This window comes from Brachyistius frenatus, unplaced genomic scaffold (genome assembly GCF_029030835.1).
Source record: "Brachyistius frenatus isolate BFR_SWC_R1_liver_20210118 unplaced genomic scaffold, ASM2903083v1 Contig_56, whole genome shotgun sequence".
Lineage (NCBI taxonomy): Eukaryota > Metazoa > Chordata > Actinopteri > Embiotocidae > Brachyistius > Brachyistius frenatus.
This window is the reverse complement of record NW_027210655.1, coordinates 84721-108110: the sequence shown is the minus strand read 5'-3', so window position 1 is coordinate 108110 and position 23390 is coordinate 84721. Positions and strand designations below refer to the sequence as shown.

The following is a 23390-nucleotide window of genomic DNA, read 5'->3' as shown; positions in this document are numbered from 1 at the left end:
CATTCATGTTCAACGAGACAGCCAGAAAAAAACAACAACACAAAAAAACAACACGTGCTCAAAACGAATTAGAACTCATCAGAATCAGTTATTAATCAACAATAAATAAGGCATAAAAGTAAACAAAAAGTGCAATGAAATTAGCGTTTCCATGACGAAACAAAATGTGCACGACACATTCCTGTTAGCAGAAGACCAGCTCGACCTTCGTTCTCAGTCAGTGGCGAGCGAAGCGGTCTGGACCGGCCCCCCGGACGCGGAGAGCTTGTACGCGTCGGGGCGACGGGACTTCACGGGTCGACGAGAAAAAAATGTTTCAGAACGATCTCCGAAATTCAACCGCAAAAAAAACACAAAAACAAAGAAAAAAGAAAAAAGATCGCCCTGGAGGTTTCCGTGTGCGATTGGGGGGGGGCGGCTGCAGTCACTCGCAGAAGAAGAAAAAGAAGCATCTTTCCTGTTGCTCTACATGCTCCAGTCTCACAAATAAAAGCGTCGGGACTGAAAGAGTGGAAAGCGATTCCTAACTCCGGAAGCGGCGCCCCCCCCCCCCTCCCCCCCTCGGTCAACGTCGAGAACGGCGCTCATCGAAGAAACCCGGAGGACGTCGGACGGACCCCCCCCCCCCCCCCCACCCCACCGTACGACATCCTTCGGCCCGGAGCCGATTCGTCGGGGGAGAACAGCTGATCGAGGGGAAAAACTCAAACCGCTGGAATCCAACAACCAGCGCTCTCTGGGAGTTTGGAGATGCCCAAATGGAGATTAAAGGATTGCCGGAGTTGGCACTGTGCAGGTTGGCTGGTTACAGGTTCGGGGGCATCTGAGGGAGGAGGAGGAGGAGGAGGAGGAGGAGGAGGAAGGGGATTAGGCAAGGAGGGGGGGAGGGGGCGCGAGTCTTTTTTTAAAATCTTTTTCTGAAGCGCTGCAGGACTTCGTCCTCTACCGGTCCTTCAGTTCTCTGGTCACGCGCTTGGTGATGCGACCGCACAGCAGCCCCACCAGGAAGAGGACGCACACGCTCGCCGCGATCATGAACAGGATGTAGTTCTTGGAGGGCGACGTCATCACCTGCACGGCCAGGTCTGAGAAGCCCTCCGCCGGCGCCACCTGCAGGACGGACAGAGGAGTTCATCGCGACGGTTTACGGCGGACGGCAGAGTTTCGTCGTCCCGAGCGAGACGCGGACAACCGACGGATGGATTACGACCCGGCGGCGACGTCACCCGGGTGGTTTCGGAAACAGGCTGTTGTGAAGCCCGGAATTGGGCCGGCGCCGTCTTTGCTGCTTCCCGACGACACTACGTCCCGCCCCACCGACGACACTACGTCCCGCCCCACCGACGACACTACGTCCCGCCCCACCGACGGCCGTAACCCGACCGCGCCGCAGGCCTGTCAATCAAACAGACACGCCTCCAAAAACACGTCTCTTTGGAGCTTCTGTTAGAATTAATGACGGGATTGTTTTCAGATGGACCTCCGAAAAACGAGTACGAAGTGAATGTAGCGAATGACAAACGTTTTATTGACTTGAACGGGAGTCTACGGAGCCGACCTCTAGTGGCGCTCGACGGTATTGCAGGCGCTTCTGCATCGGCCTCATTTTTCAGAACTGGAAGCCGCGTCCACGTTTATGTTCTATGAGCGTAACGTTAGCATTCAGCTCGCAGCATCGCTGCGCCAAGAGGCGCAACAAATTGCAGTATTAAATTCTTTACGCGCTGCAGTTCTGATTCATGAAAAACAAATAGGAAATACTCGGTTTTGCGTCAAAACGATTGATACCGGACGCGTTGAGAATTTGTTCGAATAGATTCACGGCAGCTCAAAAGAGAATACCTTTTGCGCGGCCGATACTTCACTGTCAACGGATGGATGTCACAAGACCCCGAAATGCACGACGTGATTGGTCGCTGCCTTTATTTGCAAAAGTTCCGAAAAAAAATCGAACTTCGGGAAAAAAGACAAAAAAAACTTTTTGAAAGAAACCGTTTGGGATTTTGAAATTTAACGCATCCAAATGTTGTTTTTTTTCTCATTAATTTACAAAATAATAACAAAAGAATTCAATTAAAAAAAAAGCCGGTGTTTACCTTGGCAGCGTAGCTCCACATGTCGATGCGGTCCTGAAGTCTTTTCTTGCACTCGGGCTGCAGTCGAACTCTCTTGTCCTGCAACGCCTCCATCAGACACGACATCTCTGCACGGCGAGAGGGGGGGGGAAGCCGCAAATTAAACCTTCAAACAAACTGTCAAGAAAAACCTCACGAGGGAGGCGTTTCAAACGAACAAGACAAAGAGAGAAACACCCTCGACGGGTTGACATTCATTCGAGGTGCACGGGTATTAAAAGCGGCGTGTGGAAGCACCCACGTCGCCCCCTGCCGGGTGTGATGGCGGCGCAGTGGTGTTTGAGGTCCAGGGCGCAGGCCGTGTGGAGGACCGGGTCCACGAAGATGTCCGCCTTACTCTCCTTCAGGATGTTCAGGACTTCCTGCAAACACGCCGAAAACCCTCAGTTCCCACAAACATGTAGATTCAGACGGGTTTGTTTGTTTTTTCGGTGGTGAATGAAACCGTCTCGTCTTTCTTCTGATTCTTCTTAATGTTATTTTTCTTTGCTGAAAGTGATCGGGCAGCAAAAATTGCAAGTTCAAACTCGACCAAATTTAACAGCGCACCCAAAATAAATGACACGCGTTGACCTCGAGGTGGCGCTGCAACTATCAACTTTACGTTTTTGCGATTATCTCGAAGATCGCTCGGGCTAAATAAAAAAATTCTTTCATGACGTAAAGGTTTTTTTTCAGACCGTTATTACCAATATTTTGACTTTTTGACGCATTTGACATGTAAACAAACAAAACTAGCCCTTTTTTTTGCACACGTAACATCTTTCCCTCTAGTTTACGGTTGTAAAAAAACAAAAACAAAAACGCGGACGAGTACAACTTTTCCAACAAACTTGCAATGTGTGCATCTTCAGTCCGAGGGCTACCTGCAACTCAAATCATATTTTTCCGAGATAAAATTAAATAATGCTTTTGACCTATAAAAAAAAAAAAAATGTTTTCGCACGCTGGACGTAATGACAGAAACGTACCTTTTTACAGCCCTCCTGTTTGATTTTAAGCAAATTGACTTTGAGGCACTCCTCCACCTGCCCGGTCTGCTCCTGAGCAGCCGCCTCCTCCGCACACAATCTGGAGATCTGCAGGAGGAGACGCAGAGAAACGGCAAAATAAGGACGGCAACGATTGTGGTTTTTTCCACTTAAATCTATTTTCTCAAAGCAGAACAACACATTAACTTTTCCAAAAACAGCCTTGAATACACACTTCCTCTCTTCCGTCGTACCGCTCTGCTTCTTTTTTTGTGTTTTTCCAGTTTCTTTCTTAACTTCTCAAATGTTTAATTCTCTCCATTTTCTCCATTTTCTCGTCCAGCTGTGCTTTTTTTTTTTTTTTTTTGGTAATCTCATTACTTGTGGCAGTTTTCTTCTACAATTGCGGTCCATTGATCTTTTGTCGGTGGTCTCTAGAACTTATTGATTCCACCCCTCGACGTACGAAAGGTAAATTGTACCTCGTCTGAGCAGTGCATCTGCAGCTGCGGGTCCAGTCTGTAGTCCAGCGCCGACTCCTGGAGAATCACTCTGATCTGGTCTTCGCAGTCCGGAGACAACCTCTGAACCAAACCCCAGCCAGAAAACACACGATTTTAACACGACCGCGACAATCAGGATGTTTCGGATGCGTTTTTTTTTTTTTTTTTTACAGCGCAATTAAAAGACGTGCTTCCCAACACCAACGCGGCTTTACGGGACGCTTTTTAATTTTTTTTAATTTTGAATGCTGTACGTGTCTAACCTGGTCGGCGTATTTGAGTTTGAGGCAGGCGATGACCTGACCCTCCAGCTCGCTGTCCTCGCTCGCCTTGTTCAGGATGGACTGGCAGAACTTTGGGATGTCGGCTCGACAAGCTTTCCTCAGCACCGGGTTCAGCCTGTAGTCTGGAGGAGGAGGAGGAGGAGGAGAGGAAGAGGAGGGAGGATGCTGCAGACTTTATACTGACCTGTGTGTGTGTGTGTGTGTGTGTGTGTGTGTGTGTGTGTGTGTGTGTGTGTGTGTGTGTGTGTGTGTGTGTGTGTCTTTCTACAACCTGCCTACCTGTGTTCTGTGTGATCTGTCTCTTGGTGATCATCTGTTTGCACTTGGGATCCATCAGCTCGCTGTTCTTGTTCTGCTTCAGACACTGAAGGACGTTCCTGGCGTCGGCTTCGGTGCAGAACCGCTGCAGGTGGAGAGAGTTTATCGTGATTACATCAACGACCGAACCACGTAAACGCATCTCTTCGGTTTCACGACGGCTGCAGCGATCCGGGAACATCGTTCCCTTTAACCAGGCGGCCTGAAAGTCAGACTCCCAAGACCTCAGCCATTCATTCGGCGAGGACGATGTTGTTGTTGCTGCTGATGAAAGTAAACAAACGCAATCAAGGGCACAACAACGCGATCGCAGCCCTCCCTCTCCCTCTCCTCCTCCTCCTCCTCCGCCTCCCCCGGTCACCTTGATCATCTGCTTGCAGACTCTCATCAGCTGGTAGTCGAGCTCGGGGTCGCTCATCTCGCCCTCCTGCAGCCTGAAGATGCGCTGGTGGCAGCGCTGGCTGAGCTGCTTCTTCTGCTCCTTCAGACACTCGATCATCTGAGGGGGAGGTGGAGGAGGAGGTGGAGGAGGAGGAGGATGAGGAAGGGGAAGAAAAGAGGAAGATGTGTTTCAAATTTCTGAAGTTAATGAACGTACATATACGTATTTCCACTTTGTGTCACGTAATCCTCACCTGAGCGTTACCGAAGGCCACGTTGGGGCACAGACGACTGATGTCGGACTTACAGGGATCGTACAGCTCCGGTTCCAACCGGATGTCCTCCGACTGAGACCAAACAAAATATATAAAAAAAATACAAATTGAATTTGTCATGTTTTTGTAGATAAAACGGTGGCTGCAAAGCTTCAAGGGTGTTAAACTGGGCAGAAGAACCAAAAACTGGAGACATTTTATACATATTAGTCATGAATGAGGTGGTGCTTTGATTATATCATCTTTTTGTGTCTTGGAGTGTTTAAATTTTGTGTTTTATGTTTTAATTAGTTTTGAGTTTGTGTTGTGTTTTTTTTGGTATTGTTTCTTGTTGACTTTTTATGTATCTTACAGGACCTTTAGAGTAACGGAGCCCCTAAAGGGTCCACAGGGGGGGGGGGGGGGGGGGGCTACCAAAAGTGAGCCTATCCCAGCTCACTTTTGGGGCGAAGGCACGGTACATCCTGGACAGGTCGCCAGTCTATCACAGTTGTTAGTCATACCCCGTGCGTTGCCATGGAGATCACTCTAACAAAAAAAAAGTTTTGTATTTTGGGAGCGAATTGCTCCACAATATGAACACATTTAGATTATTTACTTTATTTAGATGGTAACTTGTTGTATAATCGCATTATTACACGAGAGGGTGAAGCTTTAACGTGATTATAATTATATTATATATTATAATTATATCTTTTAAATAAACAAACCTGAGCGTCAACTCGGCTGTCTGCACGAAGTGTGAAAACGTCCTCGGTGGGACTTTCAGAAGTAGTAAGAAGTGACACTTCGGCTGTGGGGAGGTTGTGTGTGTGTGTGTGTGTGTGTGTGTGTGTGTGTTACTACCATCTCCAGCTCCTCCACCCGCAGCTGTTTACGACATTTCAGAGACACCCGCTGCTCCCTGGCGTCCTGCAGCGTGTCGTTCCTCACGGTGGTGCTGAGACAGATCACAACATCGACCCTGCGGGACGTGACGCGGACGGAAAGTGTGAATCATGTCCGTTTTAAAAACCAGTTCAACTGGATGTTTGGTTTTGCAGCTTTCTGGACGGTTTTTCATAGAATTTGAACTCACTTCTTCTTGATGTTCGGGCACAAGCGCAGGACGTCCTCCTTGCAGGCCATCTTGAACTTATAGGAAAACCTGAAATCCTTCATTTGAACCTGACGGTTGAGCGCAGGATTGGAGAGAGACGTTAGATATAAATACAATTTTTTTTTTTTTAAATAAAAAATAAACAACTAAATGAAATAGAGTGTAAAAATATTTCCAAACCAAATAGAAAGATATCTCTGTAATTAGTTTCACGGCAATGTTTGACATTAACTTTTAAAATAAAAAAAAAATAAACGTGTAAGAGGTTGATAGAGGAGGCGGTGGGGAGGGAGGGGGGTAATATAAAATAGACATTGTCATGGTAACTGACCAGCTGGAAGTGCGTGACGCCGACGGCGCACTTGTCATTCATCTCCTTCTGGTGTTTGTTCTGAACCAAACACTCCATCAGGTCACCGGTATCGATCTGGTTATCGGCTACGTCCTGCACACACACACACACACACGCACACACACACACACACACACACACACACACACGCACAATTTAATCAAATAAAATCACGTGTGCTAACATTACTCTGCTAAAGTTAGGTTGGTTAGCTTTTAGCCGCACTAATTTGATCTTTTTTCTTTTTTCCCGTTATGATTAAGTTCATCTGCTGCATTATTTATGTGACGTAAAAGTCAACTCATAAAATGTCAAAAGCGTTGAAATAGTTTTCAAAACACAATAAATAGAAAAAAAAAAAACGGGGGAAATTAGCTTCGTTTTGTTTAAACGTGTTATTTCACTATTTTATCCGTGAAGTAAAAAAAAAAAAAAAAAAAAAAGCTCCTAAAAACCAGCTATTTCTGTGGTTTTAGTTTTGTTTTACTTCCAGGAGAGGGCGAAGATGCTCACGTGGCAGTGCGCCTGGATGACGGGCTCGCAGGCTCGGATGAGCAGAGCGTCGATCTGGATGTCCTGAAAACACACGAGACAGAACGGAGAAGGTCGACAGGTTCAAAAGACAAAAGACACGTTCGTCCTGACACCTGGGTCGGTAACCTCTCCGTCTCCCGGTCTGACCTCCGACTCCAGCTCCGTCAGGTTGCCCACGACCTCCCTGCAGGCGGACACCAGGTCCTCCAGATGGTCCTGCAGACACTCCAGCTCCTGGACTCGCACACGAAGTGGAAACAGTCGGCGGTAAGTACGACGAAAATGAGCATTTCAATGTGTCGGTAGACGTTGCTGCGTTCGAACGGGGGGTGTGTGTGTGTGTGTGGGGGGGGGGGGGTTGTGTTTCGCCGCGCGCGCGAACGGCGCCCTCCAGTGGTGTTGTTCCACCACGTCGTTGAGCAAAATGTTGATCTTTTCCCTCTGCGACTTACGTTATCGCCCCTTTAGCTTGCTGACATGCTAGCCTCCGTGGCTTCTACACGGTGTCCATGTTGCCGTTGCTTAGCAACATTTTTATTTATTTTTTTTATTTTTATTTTTACGACTTTTACCACTCGAACGGCAATGCACACGACTTACCGCGTCGTAACCACGAGCTCACGAGTTCAAATTGAACGCAGCGTTATTTATATTTTGGACAAGATAAACTCCTGACGTGTGGACGCCGGCGTCTACGACTTGTTTACACGTGAGACAAGTTGCTAAGCAACCAAACCAGAGGTTGGTATCGCACCAGCACAGGTTTTTAAGTTACCACCTCCACGTACATTAAATTAGAAGTTTATAAGTCAGTCGTAAAAGTCGCGATCAGCCTCACCTGTCCGGCGTCCGTCTTCTCGCTGCACCACTTGCCGAGGTCGGTCATGCAGCGTTTCTGCAGCTCCGGGTCCAACTTCATGTCCAGCGCCCTCTGGTGGAGAATCCTCTGAACCTCCACCTTACAGTCCCGAGACAGCTGCAATCACAAACGCACATACATAAAAAAAAAAAAAAAAACCTCTTATCTTTGGCATTTCTGTAGTAATGAGGGAGCAACACATTTAGCGGACTAAAAATATGTCTCTGAATTATCGTGCCGCTTTTGAAATTAAACACACGATCACCGCATGAACTGAGTGAAAAGGTAGATTGGAGGTGTGTTTTTTTGGTTTTGTTAATTAACTGTGATACAGATTATTAGGAATTATACAGGAATTAGATTTTTTTTTTTTTTTTTGGGATGATTTAATTTGACCACAAGATGGCTCTATAAAATTTGGAGGAAAGACAGGAAGCGACGCTTGATCAGCGAATGGCGTAGTTATCGCGTCTCCTGTCTGATTTCCTGTCGTTTCTCTGCCGTAGATGATCAAATAAATACATAAAATTAAATCATTTTAATTTGCTCACCTGCAGATTGAATAAGGTAAAAAAAAAAATTACACAAAAATAAGCTGCCCGCGTAGGACACCTTCTGACCTCTAGGTGGGGTCGTAGCAACAGCTCCATACTCGCTGGGAGAATGAAGACTTGTAGAGAAATTCAACTTATGGATATATGAAGCATGTTCGATCGCAGGCAGAGCGGACATATATTTACTTGACGTGGCGTATTTTTCGGTCATACTGATTTAACCCCGGTGGTGTTTCTGTTAGTTTGGTTTTGTATCGCTATTTCACGTTCAAGCCTGGTGGTCACTAGCTGTAACTACAACTATTTTCAAAGATATTTTACATTCGTATAATAAAACTTTTAAAAAAAAGTGATTTTCCGTTGTTTTTAGTTCCTGCTCGGCTTCGCTGCGGAGCTATAAAAAAAAAAATCGCACGGGCACACATGACCTCACCCTCCCCCCGCAGCCAATCAGAAAAAGCCCAGATTCAAATCACATTTCAACGAGGAATTATTACGACCGATCGTCATTATCGTCGATTAAAACGCCGTCACCGGGATCAGTACCGATTACGTTGAGGTGACACGCAGACCACTTACCTGCTCGCCCGGGTTCACCTGTTAAATTGAAAAGACATCAGAGTTACACCTGCCGGTGGCCCTCCGCTGCCCCCCCCCCCCCCCCAAAAAAAAAAAAAGCACTCCCCAAAGAGCGGCGATCTCCGGTTTCAGATGAGTGAGCGTGCGTGGTCGTACCCGCCGTCCCTGCTCCTCGGTGCGGTAGGCGTGGCGGTACAGGCAGGAGAACACGGCGCCCGGCGGCATCAGTTCGCTGGTCTCGTTCCAGCCGTGGGTGTGGCAGAGTCGGGCGGCGTCGCCCTGACACTTCTTATACAGGATGGGGTCCAGTCTGGTGGGACGGAAAAGCACAGCGGGAGGTGTGTGTGTGGGGGGGGGAGGGGGAGGGATGGGCATCTTTAAAAAAAAAAAATTTTTACACCACGAAAAACGCAAAGCAACACTTCCTTGGCTGTTTGTCGGGACTTTGCTGTCGTTACTTTTCAAAAGCTTAATTTGACTTTTTTCCGTTGTAGCGCTCCACCTGTCGCTTCGCCGTCAAATCACCTGCCTCCAACCTCCCAGACGTCATCATGACAAGAGTTTGCTGGAGAAGTTCTGTCCCTTGAAATTTGTGTTTTCTGAAGGAAAGGTTTATGTCATGGCTAAAATAATTTTTAAAAAAAAGTCCCAATCCTGACATAAAAATCGAAACAAATTTATATTTTCTTTGCTTCATCTGGAGGTTAATCTCATGACTGAAATAATTATCTTTACATGGCTCTGATATCCTAGTATGGTCGTTGAAAAAAAAAATCGAATCCAGAGCCGGGCGATTAGCACCTTTAACTTCGGCTCGATTTTGTAACTTTTTTTTTTTAATAATCCAACTCTGCAGTAACGGGAGGAAAATGTAATTGCCTTCAATTCCTTGCCTTTAAAATAAAAAATTGCTGAGCAGACAAATTCCAAACTGAGCAATCTCACTGTGTTGGTGAAGACTCAAGCTAATGTTTCAGAAGTTGTTTTTTTTTAATATTGCAACTACATTTACTAAAGTTATTTTTTTAAAGCAGCTATAATATAAAGAACAAAGGGGGAAAAAAATAATTTGTGAGGCTGAACAAAATCTAGCTCGGTTTCTATTCCTGTCGGGCTTCGGGGAGCGGGACTCACTTCCAGTCTCTGGAGATAAAATACTGCAGCTCCAACAGCCGGTGCTCACAGTCCTCCACCATCTTCTCCGTGTACAGGTGCTCCATCAGGCATGACAGGATCCTACATACACACACACACACACACATATATAAGATGATGAACCAGTATCTGCTGAGGACAGCATTAATTGATTACTAATGGTAGCGAAGGTTAAAATCGTTTTATCGTTTTAGAATTTTAATTGTATGCAGGAGGTAGTTGTAATTACATGGCACACTGCTTGTGTGTGTGTGTGTGTGTGTGTGTGTGTGTGTGTGTGTGTGTGTGTGTGTGTGTGTGTGTGTGTGTGTGTGTGCGTGCGTGCGTGCGTGCGTGCGTGTGTGTGTCTCACATCGGATCTCCGTTGCGGATGTGCTTGCAGGCGGTCTGGATGACGGACTCGCAGGCCTCGTTGAGCGCCCGGTCGATGCGGTAGTCGGCTCCCGGGTCGGCCGACTGGATCAGAGTCTGGAGCTGCAGCGAAAAACGACATTTCGAAAGACGTGAGATGTTAAAGAAGCTTGATTTTTATTTATACTTCTATATTTTACATGCCGTCTCATCCAGCCTGTTCTTAACATACCGTCTGATTTTACATAATAACTCATGAAATTATAGTTTATATTCTACACTGTCTGTTTGTACGACAAAAACATTATAATTTTCTTGTTAAAATGAAATAAAATATATATTTATTGAGCAAGAAAGCAGCAGATCCAGTTTGGTCTCTGCGTCCGCAGGCTAAATACTTTATTGTTTAATTACCATGGAAACGTGCAGAAAAAAAAGCTGTTGAAGCCAGAAATTCGGTGGAAATCTACACAAAAAGCTCAATTCAACACTTTAATTAAAAACTGAACTTTCAGTTTTTGCTGCAAAAATGAAAGCTGTAAAAACTGAATGAAAAATGTTACTTTAGGTGAAACGCACGACTCGACACACGAGCTGTTGTAAACCGAAAAAAATAAATAAAAAAAGACTTCTAGGACTAAAACTGAGAACGGCATTGACTGTTTCTCAAGTTCAAATTAAGCAGAAACCAATTTAATTTTAATCATTTTCGGAGCTGTTTAACACGTCTGTCTAATAAAACTAAAAATAAAAGTGCCCCTCCAGCCACAGTCCTCCCTCCCACCTGTGTTTTTTTTTAATTTTTTGATATCATCTTTAACATTAAGTCTTACGGCGTTCTGGCAGACGCCGTCGACGGCGGTGCTGCGGTCGCCGCGGCCGATTCTCATCAGGCAGTGCAGCGTGCGGCCTTTGCGGTGCAGACCGGAGCAGTGAGCCTCGATCTCCGTCCGGCAGTGAAGCACGATCTCCGGACTCAGAGAGAAATCCTCCATCAGCATCCGCCGGTAGTCCAGCATCTCCCCCTGACACTCGCCGCTGACCGGACGACCTGCACGGCGCACGCTTCGGTTATTACTCACGCAGTTAAAAGACCTTGACGACTCAGAGGAGGTAGAATAATAAAAAAAAAAAAATTTAAAAAATGAAATAGATTCTTTGACTCAAAGTCAGTTGGATTTTAGAAGCGAGATTTTGGCTTAATGTGCTCGCAAACACGTTTTTACACATCAAGCAGACATGTAGCGTCATTAGCATAATGTCCAAGTAGGTATCCACCAGGTGAATAACAATAATAGTAACAATAATAATAATAATAATTATAATAATATCCATCCATCCATCCATCCATCCATCCATCCATCATCCAACCAACCAACCAACCAACCATCCGACCGACTGACCAACCATCCATCCATCCATCAACCAACCAACCAACCATCCATCCATCCATCCATCCATCCATCCATCCATCCATCCATCCATCCATCCATCCATCCCAACCAACCAACCATCCGACCGACTGACCAACCATCCATCCATCCATCCATCCATCCATCCATCCATCCATCCATCCATCCATCCAATCCATCCATCCATCCATCCATCCATCATCCAACCAACCAACCATCCGACCGACTGACCAACCATCCATCCATCCATCCAACCAACCAACCAACCAACCAGCCATCCATCCATCCATCCAACCAACCAACCAACCAACCAACCAACCAACCAGCCATCCATCCATCCATCCATCCATCCATCCATCCATCCATCCATCCATCCATCCATCCATCCATCAATCAATCAATCATTGAAACATTCCTGTGCCATCAGGTTCCTGAACTCACCGCGGTGCACGGCGGCCTCCAGGCAGAGCAGCAGGTAGGACAGTCGCGCCTCGCGGGCTCGCGGCAGGTTGGTGTCCAGGCTGCAGCGCTGCTTCCTCAGATCCAGCTTGCAGGCTTTAGCCAGAGAGTAACTGACTCTGTAGTCCTGAGAGATCAGCTTCTGACGGGTGGTCAGGGCGTCTCGGCACTTTAGAGGTGAAGGAGGAGAAGAAGAAAAGACTCAGCGGAGTTCATTACGAGTCCGTCGATCGATAAGAAATCCTCCGAAGAGGGTTTCGGCGGTTGTTTACCTTTTCTGACATGGCCTCTTCGAACTTGTGATTGAACAGACACTTGTAGACTTTCCCTTCTCCCGCCTGAGTCTGTGGAGACGAGGAATCAAAGACAAGAGACACGGCGATGTGAGTTTACAGGCCTGCAGTTTGTCGTGTTTGTCTCTGAAGTTGGTTCTTTTATCCTCTTTGTTGTTTTGTTTCAGTAGAAAAGGTCAAAGGTCAAAGTCTCTTATACCTCAAGTCTACACATTAATGTGAACATGATGTCTCAGGAACGCCTGGATTGAATTTCTTCCAATGTGACACAATTGTTCACTTGGTCCTCGAAGATGAACTGATTCGAGTTTAGTGGCCAAAGGTCAAAGTTCAAGGTCACCGCGACCCTGCCTGTCCCAATGCTCGTGACCGCGATGTTTCAGGAACGTCTTGAGGGAACTTCTTAAAATTTGTCACAAACTTTCAATTTAACCGAAGGACGAATTGATACGATTTTGGTGGTCAAAGGTCAAAGGTCAAGGTCACATCCGTTTTACCACTACACCTTGAGGAAATCTCTACAAATGTGTGGCACAAACATGCATGTACTCTACAACTTGAGAGGTTAGTGGAGGCCCACAACCGCCAGGCGGTAATTCTAGTTTCCAGTAGGTTCAGTCAAGTTGAGGTTTTTTGTTTTCACTCCATTGCGACTACATTAGCTCGCTATCCAGCCGTCCCATCCTCAACATTTGGTATGACAAAGTGTGAAATCAGACACCAGCAGAGTCGTCTTACGTTCTGGCAGAATCTCTCGCGGTCGTCCCGGCAGGAGAAGTAAAGGTGCCGGTCGAGGTGGAAGTCGTCCGACGACAGCTCGGCCACCCGCAGGATCGCTTTCTGACATTCGTCTTTGATCGAACGCCCGCGGTCCTGCTGCTCCGCCTCCCTCACCAGCGCCTTCTCCAGACAGGAAATCACTTCACCCTGCGAGTGGACGTCCTGCGAAGACATGTGGCGACCGCGGGGCGTCAGGGTCTCCTCAAAAACCCATCAGAAGTGTTACAAGTGTCTTTGCTAGTTTCAGTCTGACGCGGTTGTAATTTACCCGTCCAGCGCCCACTTTTTCTTTTAAACGTGTTGATCTTAATAGTGTTCGAGAGCATTGTCGGTGCATTGCTATCTTGAGGCAGCAGATCGATTCACAAAAAAAACCTGCTCTTAAACCGGTGGTGCAGGATTTTACTGTTATTTTAAGGTCGTAGTATTAAGACGGAAATCTGCATCTGCATAAGCGGGTGAACACACTCTCCTTGTTACACACACAGGATTAGATTAGAAGGACTAGAAGATTCAAAATAAAAAGATTAATCTGGTCTATCAATCTGATCGATCTACAAACAAGCAGATTACAGTAGTTCTTTCCTGCTGTCGTCAGCAATAAGCCAAAGGCGTAAACACACCCGGCTTGTGAAGGGGAACGGAAGATGACCCTCTGATTGGCTTATTTATTAATTGATTTATTCATATACTTGATTTGGTTTATCAAACCCATGATTAATTAGAGAGATTAGGTACGACCCCTTTGAACCATTGCGCCTCACTTTGAAGTTCAGATTATCCATCGATAAACTAGCAAAAAGTGGATTTGGTCACTTTAAACCGTCCACTTAGATTGTTAAAATAAAACATTTGTTTCATTTTTTTTTTTTTGGGTCTTTTCAACCCCTATTTTGTCAATTTTTCACTTTGGAAACAGAATTTATCCCCCCCCAAAAAAAACATCTCCAAAGGCAAAAAAAAAAAGTGGACCTCGCTTGATTTATTGTGATTTAAAATTCGACTTACTTTTGATCGCAGCATTTGACTTCCCGTAACGAGCAACACTCACGGCGACACGCGTCTCACCTTGTGTCCCACGTTGATGCTGCCGCAGTGCAGGTTGTTGATGTCCTCTTTGCATTTGTCCATGAAGCCGCAGATCAGCCGGTAGTCGCTGAAGACGATGCTGGTCATCTTGGTGATGTACTGGTTGCACTGGTACTCGCTGATGTTGCCGCGGTGATCCACCAAGCAGGACACCAGGTAGCCCCTCCCCCGCTCCTCCTCGTTGCACTCCTTTATCTGCAGGTGTGGGGGGGAACACGCGACGGGTTTCAGAGGAGAGCAAAAGGACGGATTGAGTTACTTAAAAAAAAAAAACAAAAAAAAACGAGAGCTTCTGTGCGGGCCGACCTCGGCGATGGTGCTCTTGCAGACCTCCGTGGCCACGGACTCGAACTTCGGATCTGTGGTCAGGTTGAATTTGTAGTTCCACAGAAGCTGATAGAGAGAAAGGGAGGGGGAAAAAGAAGAAGATACTTGTACCGTCAAACGTAGTCATATAAAATCATCTTTATTTATTTCCTATAAAAACCTTTCATCGGTTAATTAATGGTAGTAAATAACTGACCTTTAAAAAAAACAAACAGAAGGGCGAGTTGGAAGATGCTTTTTATTGATAGCAAAACAAGAGTAGTACTTACAATCTTCAAATTAAACAAAAAAAAAAGTGGTGTTTAGAAATTTGCTAATAATTTGGAGAGCTGCATTTGTACGATACGGACCTTAGTTCGGTTACCAAGCAACTTGTAAACAGATGTAGACACCAATCGTATGGAAGTGCAACGTTAAGCGGCTGGAAAATGCCCCTTTCAAAATGAGCTGGTCTCACAGCATCCTTAAAACAATAGCAGTCATCTTGACTTTCTGTAATTATGTAAAAAAAAAACACAAAAACAACTAGTCTCCCATCTCTAGATTCTCTTCTCGCTTTGTCTTTTTAATTTTTTATTTGTGAGTTTATTGTTTTGCTGTCAGCGCGGCTGCAGCTGCAGCAGCCACAAATAACAGCTGCTGACAGTCCGACCGCCCAGAAAATAAGACAAAACAAGAGTGTGTGTGTGTGTGTGTGTGTGTGTGTGTGTGTGTGTGTGTGACACGTTAATTGCAGCCGGTGCTGCAATAAAGACCGTCCAAGTGGTCCATTAGCCTCGTGGCGTTTCGTACACCCGTCTGCTGTCAGCGGCCCCGAAATGGAGAAGGTTTTTAATCGAGCTTCAGGAGCCTCGAACCGTAAAACGAGGAGAAACCCACCGAGTGGGCGTTTTAGCGGGCGGCGGAGGTCGCGGAAGGTCGTCGGCTGTGGATGTACGCAAGCCGAATGTCGGATATGAATTTAATGATAAACTTTCAAATAAAGTTGTATTATTTTAAAACTTAAAATAAGTTTTAAAATAAAACTACTAAAAATACTACTCGTGCTGAGATTTACTCCGAGAATCAAAGGAAATTCGTAGAATCGTGACGTTTTCAACGATTTTCCCTTTAAAGTTAAGAGTAAAGATAAAAGTTATTCAGAAAACGTTTGAACCCTTACGAGAGCTTCTAAGGTGGAAAACTAGAAGACTTTTCAGAGGCTGAAGTATTTCATAAGCGGAGGAGAAAATTGCGGAAGTACGAGTTAATCAGCCAATCGCGTCTTTTCAAAGGCTGCGTCACACCTACCAACGTGGTCGACCTCTAAGATTCAAGTTTCTTCTCCTTCCTTGCTCAGAGTTGCTCAAAAAAGTTTCCTAAGTCACTCCCTGAGCTGAGACTCCTCGCCAGGAAAATGTTAGCCTAAATTTGCAGTCACAGCGACGACACACACCTATTCATGACAGAAAATAAACTTCTTCTCTTTCTTCCTCCGACCTGATCTGACCTTCAACCTACAAGCCAACATTTGAAAACTCTCACAAAGAACCTCATAAAGATGTTTGTTTGTGTGTGTTCGGTGGAAAATACTCACGTGGTTGCAGTCAGGAGCGATCTCACTTTCCTGCAGAAGGACAGGCAGACAGACAGGCAGACAGACAGACAGACAGACAGACAGGGATAAAGGTGAATTCAAAACATCTCTAAACACATAGACAACTTCTCATCAGTTAACATATTGAATCTAGTTTGTTTCGTTCATGTTTCCATGGCGTAACCATTTCTTGGCGGCCAACACAGTGAGACTGACAGATTCTGGTGCCTGAATAAAAAAATAAAAAATAAAAAAAATAAGCTGTTTTCATAAACTGTGCAGAGACGCTGAAGTGGAAGTATATAGAAGTTATCCTGAAACCATTTTTTTTTTTAAATTATTATTATTGCTCTAGTGCGCTGTTCAAACCAACAAGATGAAAATGGGTTAATTATTGAGTTTTAGAGGTCTTAAACTTTGGGCAGAGCGAGACGAAGGAAAGGCCGGGCTAGTACAAGTTTAACTGAAGCTCTTGCATTTTATATTGGCACCGTAAGCAGTCTTTAGTATTCTTGCTTTCCATTCACGCACACATTTACACGCCGACAATAGAGCTGCTGTGTGAGGTGCTCGCGATTTTTCGTACAAAAAAAATCCATCAGTTTTAAAGTCAAAATCGTGCCCTTAAACAGTTTACACACAAAAAATATTCAATTAGTCTAATCTGGTCAAGATGGAAAATACAGTGACTGTATTTCTAATGCAGGTCTAATGCGTTACACTCTAGACCAAAGGTACATTTTTAAATTTGTTTGTTTCAAATGTGTAAATGTGAAAGGCGTCGCTCTGTAGTACCACGACATTTTTAACCATCTTTCAGGAGATCATTTAGGTTTCTTGCGGTCCATCTGAAAATAATCCCGTCATTAATTAGATATTAGGGCCTCGAAAAGTGGTATGTTCTGTTTGATTGACAGGCCTGTGGTGCAGTCGGGTTTCCCCTGTAGGTGGGCGGGTGTAGTGCATGGGGTAGACGTAGCTTACGAGTCGGAAAAACGAGTCCGGTGTGGAAGTGCCTTGAGCTGCAGTACCACCGAGTGCCACCAGAGGTTAGCTTCCAAAAAGCTTTCGGCTCTATAGACTCCTATTTAACTAGTCTCGTAAAATTTTAAGTCAACACATTTTTCCCGCTAGTTATCTCGGTGTTGTTCGCTAAAGTCGCTCCTTCTTATTAGTTTTCTGGAGGTCCATCTGAAAATAATCCCTCATTCATTAGAAATAAAAGCTTTAAAAAGCTGTGTTTTTGGGGGCGTGTCTGTTTGATTGACAGGCCTGTGGTGAAGTCAGTTTACGGCGGGCGGGACGTAGCCGGGTTTCTAATCAGCTCGAGTCAGACCCCCCCCCCCCCCCCCACACACACACACACACACACACACACACTCCCACAGCTTGCCCAAATATGGTCACTTCCTGCTCCGAACCGTTTCGAACTAGCAACGGGTGACGTCGTTGCTGTAACGAGTCGTTCGCTGTGATGGTATCGTCGCTTTCTTCTTTCCTTTCTTTACTTTTCTGATTTAATTTGTCGACTCAAAGTCTTCTATAAGTGGAGTCAAAGCTTAAGACAACATCGTTGCGCTCGCGTGTAGGCAGAAGAACCTCGGCGGCGGCCCGTCGTCCCCGCGGAGGTAAATAATCAACCCCTCGCCGCCGGAGCCAACCAATCACAGTCAACCGGGGGGGAAAAAAAACAATAACGAAATGTCATCATCGTATTAACACAACTGCAACCGGCGGAGAACAGACTGTCCGCCGGCTGCGTGCACATCCACCACAGTCACTTAGTGTCAGACCGACTCAGTGACCGCAGCTGGAGAGACAGAGAGACAGAGACAGAGACAGAGAGAGAGAGAGAGAGACGGAGATATCTGGTGTGGCGCGTCGGTGCCGAGGCCGAAGTGACTTCCCGTCTCGCGGTCGGTTCGTAACCGCGGTTACCGTTTCTCGAGACGTCCCTCAGTTGTCGGATTTTGTTTAATGGGCTTAAGACCACCACAAATAAATTCTCCAGCGCTGTACGGAAACCACGCGCTGCTCGGCTGACACTGCTACTGCACAGTGTGTGTGTGCGTGTGTGTGTGTGTGTGTGTGTGTGTGTGTGTGTGTGTGTGTGTGTGTGTGTGTGTGTGTGTGTGTGTGTGTGTGTGTGTGTGTGTGTTTCTCTCTGGAGAGGAGGCAGATTTATAAGAGCCATTTACCTCTTCAGGAGGCCGCAGCTGTTATAGAGTCGAGGCGGTGTAATTATCTCAGTAAAGAGGGCATCGCTCAGGGCCGGTGGAGGAGGCAGGTGTGTGTGTGTGTGTGTGTGTGTGTGTGTGTGTGTGTGTGTGTGTGTGTGTGTGTGTGTGTGTGTGTGTGTGTGTGTGTGTGTGTGTGTGTGTGTGTGTGTGTGTGTGTGTGTGTGTGTGTGTGTGTGTGACGTCAGCACGGTGGAGAATGAAGGATGAAGTCGAAATGTTGTTTAAAACATTTTTATAATTTATTGTTTTGTTTTACGAACGTGTGCACCTTTTCAGCCTGTTTTCATTCATAAAACTCTTCATTTGTCATTAAGCATACAAACATGCGGTTAACGACTGTAATGTCGTTGCACGCTGCCACAACTTCAATATAAGTATTTGTCAGGAATTGTAACTTCTCCCGAGACATTTTCTGTTATTAACGCTGTGTTTGACTCTTGTTATCATTCATTATCTGTTCATCCAGCGGCCTCCGCTTACAGGCGCTTCACGAGAGAAGCGACAGCTCTTGATAAATGTCGTAATAAACACTCACACCTGCTTAAAACTAAATTATAGTGCGTAATGACACCCTTTACAAAAGATGTCACAGAGACACCGTTTCTAAATGACCTTAAACTAATTCAGCATTTCCGTTCTACAATTTCTGATTACTTTGTGACCAACATGTAAAAAAAAATAAATCTAAATGCACTTCTGCCCCCGGTGCCAGTTTATTAGGTACACAGCGTTGAATCCTCCAATCAGCAACGTTTATAACTGTTATAAAAAAGCACAGTTTATGGTGATGTTGTGTTGCAGGTGAATTTGTGCTGCATTCCTCCGACGTGACGTGATTGAAATAAACAACTTTAAGAAATCTTTTGACTGTAGCCTTTATGGGATTGATTGCAGGACTCGTCCAAATTAGGTTTTTTTTCACTTTTACTGTACTTCATACTTTAACTCTTGAAGTCTGAATTTGACTGATTTCATTTCAGCAACTTAAATCTAGTTTTTGTTTTTAATCGAATAGAATTTTTCTCAGTTTGTGAACCCCCTCAAAAATGGACTGCACAGCATCGAATAAACATACGAATCATTTGTTCCCTCTGTGGTTGAATTACAGATTACTGATGAGCACAGGTTCCCAGAAGCCCACGTGATTTACACCAGTAATACAAAATAAAGAGGATAAAAATAAGAGAGAAAATGAATCTGCGCGTGGGCGTCAAATCTGGAAACAGACGGCGAAAATGAAAGATATTTGTGTTTGTTGTTTTTGTTAATCGCCGAGACACGAAGAAAAAACACCAACAAGAGCAGGTCTGAATATGAAGGTTTGAACTGCAAGCTGCGAGTCACCTGACAGCTGAACGACTGCACTTAAAAAAAAACAAAAAAAAAAACCCACAGGTTAATAATTACTTCACCGAGTCGTAATGTGCCGAGGTGGTAAAAAGAAAATCAAACTTTTTCACTGAGTGATACTGTGAAGACGGAGGGGAAAAAAAACACCGACACACAAAGTACAGAACTATTCTTAACCTGCAATTCAGATTCATTCATGTTAAAAAAATATATATATATCATTTAGTTTTTAACAAAGTTCCCAAAGGTGACACAACAGCCTCAAAAATGTAGTTTCTGGTAAAACAAAGACGAACGTCACGACTCAGAAGCGGTTTTCTGATTCATTTTTTTTCTCTCCGTTAGAAATCTATTTCGACTCTAAATTATTCAGCGTTTTCTCCAACCGAACGCTTCACCGGGGAGCGTAACACTCGGAGAAATCTAATTCAGCAGCTCGCTGAAATAAAAACAAGTGTAAAAGCGGTTTCGAGCGGGACTCTGTTGTTGTAAAATTTCAATCTTCTGTTTGTAACTGAGTTTTGCCTCCTCTGACACGTCAGGAAGTTTCATTTTTCAATGTCAAACCCTTTTGAATCACACAAAAGACACCTGGATTTGTTTTTTTTACTTACTAAATAATGTCCAATCTAGTATTATATTCTATACTTTAAAAAAAAAAAAAAAAAAGTTTTTAATGCAGCTTAAAAACCTTTTAAACAAACAAAAAAAAGACCCCGTTTATTTCAGGCCTGCCAACACACACAACTTCCCAGCTGATAAATAAACATTTTATAATGATATAATAAATAAATGAACGCCATGAAGGGATTACAGCCTCTGTGTGAGGTGTATAACATTTTTTTTTGGTTTTAAAGAGATATGATCCGGTCTGGTTGTCCTATAGAGGGGGGGGGGGGGGGGCTCACTTGGGACCCCACTGTCTCTTGATCTGTCCCTGCCTGGACCTGTATAAGTGGAAGAAAACGGATTTAAATGTTGGTTAAAATTGACAAAAAGGATAACTTTTTTATTTATTTTACACCTTTTTGGGTCTTTTTTTTTTTTTTTATTTTTTTTACGGTACAAGTCAGATCAGTTTATAATATTTTTTGTTAATTATTTTTTTTTTGAGTTTTCCAAAGTGACACCGGGATGAACTCAGGAGAGGAACCAGACACGAAGACGTGTTCCGAGTGGCTGCTCGGTGCTGATGGAGGTGAGCGATGCTCTTCACCTCTGGACCAGATGTTCACCTCTGGACCAGATGTTCACCTCTGCATCAGCACCACGCTGACGGCCGGTGTGGCTCCGGACCGCCGGGGCGACACACCCAGCAGAGACCCCCACCCACCCCACCCACCCACCCACCCACACCCTCCCCGGACCGGTGTGAACCCTGCCGGCCGCTTACCTCCCTGCGGTCCTGCAGGCACTCCAGCACCGCCAGGTTGTTGGTCCAGGTGTGTTTGGGGCAGAAGCGAGTCAGGTCCTCCCGGCAGGCCTCTTCCTCCGACAGCTTCCAACCGGTCGCCCTTCGAGGCTGGGAGGCCCCGGCGGCGGCGGCGGCGGCGGCGGCGGGGGCAGCAGGTGCATCCTTGGCGGGCGGCTCGGCGGCGCGGAGGACGGGCGGGTTGGGCGGCTCGGCCGGACCGCTGACACCCTTCAGGCCGAGGACGGAGCCGAAGCCGCAGAGACAAACGGACGACAACAGCAGCAGCAGCTGAGCGCGACTGTACGCCGCCATCTTCACACCACTGTCAAGCTCGTCCTGATGAGACTGCATCACTTCCGGTCAGTGAGTTCACAATAAAAGCGGTATTTGCCGGAGAAAACATGCAACTTCCGGTCACTTTAGAAAAGCAAAAATAAAAGCTTTACAATGAAACAGCGTCAGTTTTTCCGTGGAGATTGTTTTTAAATTGTTACAATAGGAAAGTTTTTAATTTTTTTTTAATGAATTTGGCTCCCCCTATGAGCTCATTGTGTACCACGGTCTGAATGTGAAATTGTTCTGGATCTTTTGATCATATCACGATTCTCATCCGAAAATTTCGTTTTCTCAGTTTCAGTGGAAATATATATATATATATTTTTTTACTGAGTAGAAGTTGAGTTTGGAAGTTAATTTTTTTAATTTTATTTTTAAAATTAATTTTAATCTGAGAATGAATACAAACTAGACTCCCTAAACAATATTACAATGTCATTGTGAAAAGTTTATAAACATGGAAAATAAATACAAAAACAATGGGAGCCTGACACAGTAATGTGTTTCTGACGCACAAAGTCACAAAGTTTGGTCTGACGGTTGAGACTGAAGTCATCCATTTTGCCTCGTTCTCAAAAAATGTGCCTGTCTGAGTTCAAATTTAATTTGTAATTTTCTCCAATACTTAAAAACTGCAGGCGGTCAATGCTTTCATCAATACTTTCAGCTAACAATCGAATCCTCAACAAAGAGTCATACAGGTGCTCTATTTATACTTCAGCCCCAAATCTTTGCATCCGGGATGCTAAAAAGTAAATCAACAGAGAACGGGGCGGCAAAAACAAACACAGCAAAACCGAACCAAGCTGAGCACAAACAGAAGCTAATCCTATTCAGATCAATTTTTATGGACCCAAGTAAAACGAGTGAAACCAACACAGCAAATAAGGGGCCACAAAGTAAAGATGAAGTACCACATACAGTAAGCGCAACATTAATTTGGGTGGTGCATTTCCATTGAAAAATATTTTCATGTTTTTAAAAATACCAGTTATTATTAATCCTTGACGCTCCAATAAAACCTGCCAGTGCAAGTTCAAATATTTGTTTAGATATACCTGGCAGGAGAGATGTGTCAGAGATGCCTTAAGAGTAAACTAGTGTGTGTGTGTGTGTGTGTGTGTGTGTGTGTGTGTGTGTGTGTGTGTGTGTGTGTGTGTGTGTGTGTGTGTGTGTGTGGGTGTGGGTGTGGGTGTGTGACAGCATATCGTCTCCTCCCTCCCCGGGTGCCTGAGCAGCTGAATATGATGGGAACTAGAAGGAGCAATAAATCCTCCCAGTTTAGATGTGACAGCTGCTTGTAGGCTTTTTGTGGTTCACCCACCCCACCCTCATTTATTTTGAAGGCATATCGCTGTGGCATTTCTTTTGTGTGTGTGTGTGTGTGTGTCTTTTTAAGCAACATCTGAGTTTCAGATAGGAAATTTGATTTGAAAGATGCTTTACGAATAGAATTTTAGTTCTTTTTTTTTGTGTGTCAGAAAAACTCATAAAACTATTCATGTCTGCATATCCTGAAGAAAAAAAAAAACGTTTTTTGTTTTTTGTTTTTTTAAATGTGATGTTTGACGCTTTAGACACGGCAAACAAAATTGAATCCACCTCCATTTTTTTTGCTCTGAGTGGCTGAACTTACAGCTTGTTGTTAATTTACGTTTCTTTCTGTTTTATTTTTAGTCTCTATTGTATTTTTTTTAATCTATTGACCAATCAAATATGAAAAATTTAATCAAAACGATGTTTTTAGTTTATAAACAATCATTT

General features: G+C 44.7%; 1 protein-coding gene across 1 annotated transcript; it reads right to left on the bottom strand.

The window, feature by feature from the left end:
• Positions 1-910: 910 nt before the first annotated feature.
• LOC138624844 (Golgi apparatus protein 1-like) lies at positions 911-21616 on the bottom strand. Its single transcript, XM_069705388.1, has 26 exons — positions 21270-21616; positions 16287-16316; positions 14690-14776; positions 14363-14578; positions 13253-13456; positions 12494-12565; positions 12204-12390; positions 11184-11401; positions 10352-10473; positions 9979-10080; positions 9001-9154; positions 7691-7828; positions 7000-7086; positions 6832-6894; positions 6298-6411; positions 5946-6034; positions 5714-5831; positions 4847-4939; positions 4573-4710; positions 4173-4296; positions 3873-4015; positions 3589-3690; positions 3107-3214; positions 2377-2497; positions 2097-2203; positions 911-1110 (listed from the first exon to the last, which is right to left on the bottom strand). The coding sequence occupies exons 1-26, from the start codon at positions 21600-21602 to the stop codon at positions 943-945; spliced, it is 3438 nt and encodes a 1145-aa protein (XP_069561489.1). The 5' UTR covers positions 21603-21616; the 3' UTR covers positions 911-942.
• Positions 21617-23390: the final 1774 nt, after the last annotated feature.

What these genes read in the sequence shown, in the direction of transcription:
- LOC138624844 (XM_069705388.1), bottom strand. Translation starts at nt 21,602, where the DNA reads ATGGCGGCGTACAGTCGCGCTCAGCTGCTGCTGCTGTTGTCGTCCGTT. An exon ending in AAGAGGCCATGTCAGAAAAG is followed by an intron (nt 12,391 to 12,493) that starts GTAAACAACCGC and finishes TCACCTCTAAAG; the next exon opens with TGCCGAGACGCCCTGACCAC. An exon ending in ACAGATCACACAGAACACAG is followed by an intron (nt 4,016 to 4,172) that starts GTAGGCAGGTTG and finishes CTCCTCCTCCAG; the next exon opens with ACTACAGGCTGAACCCGGTG.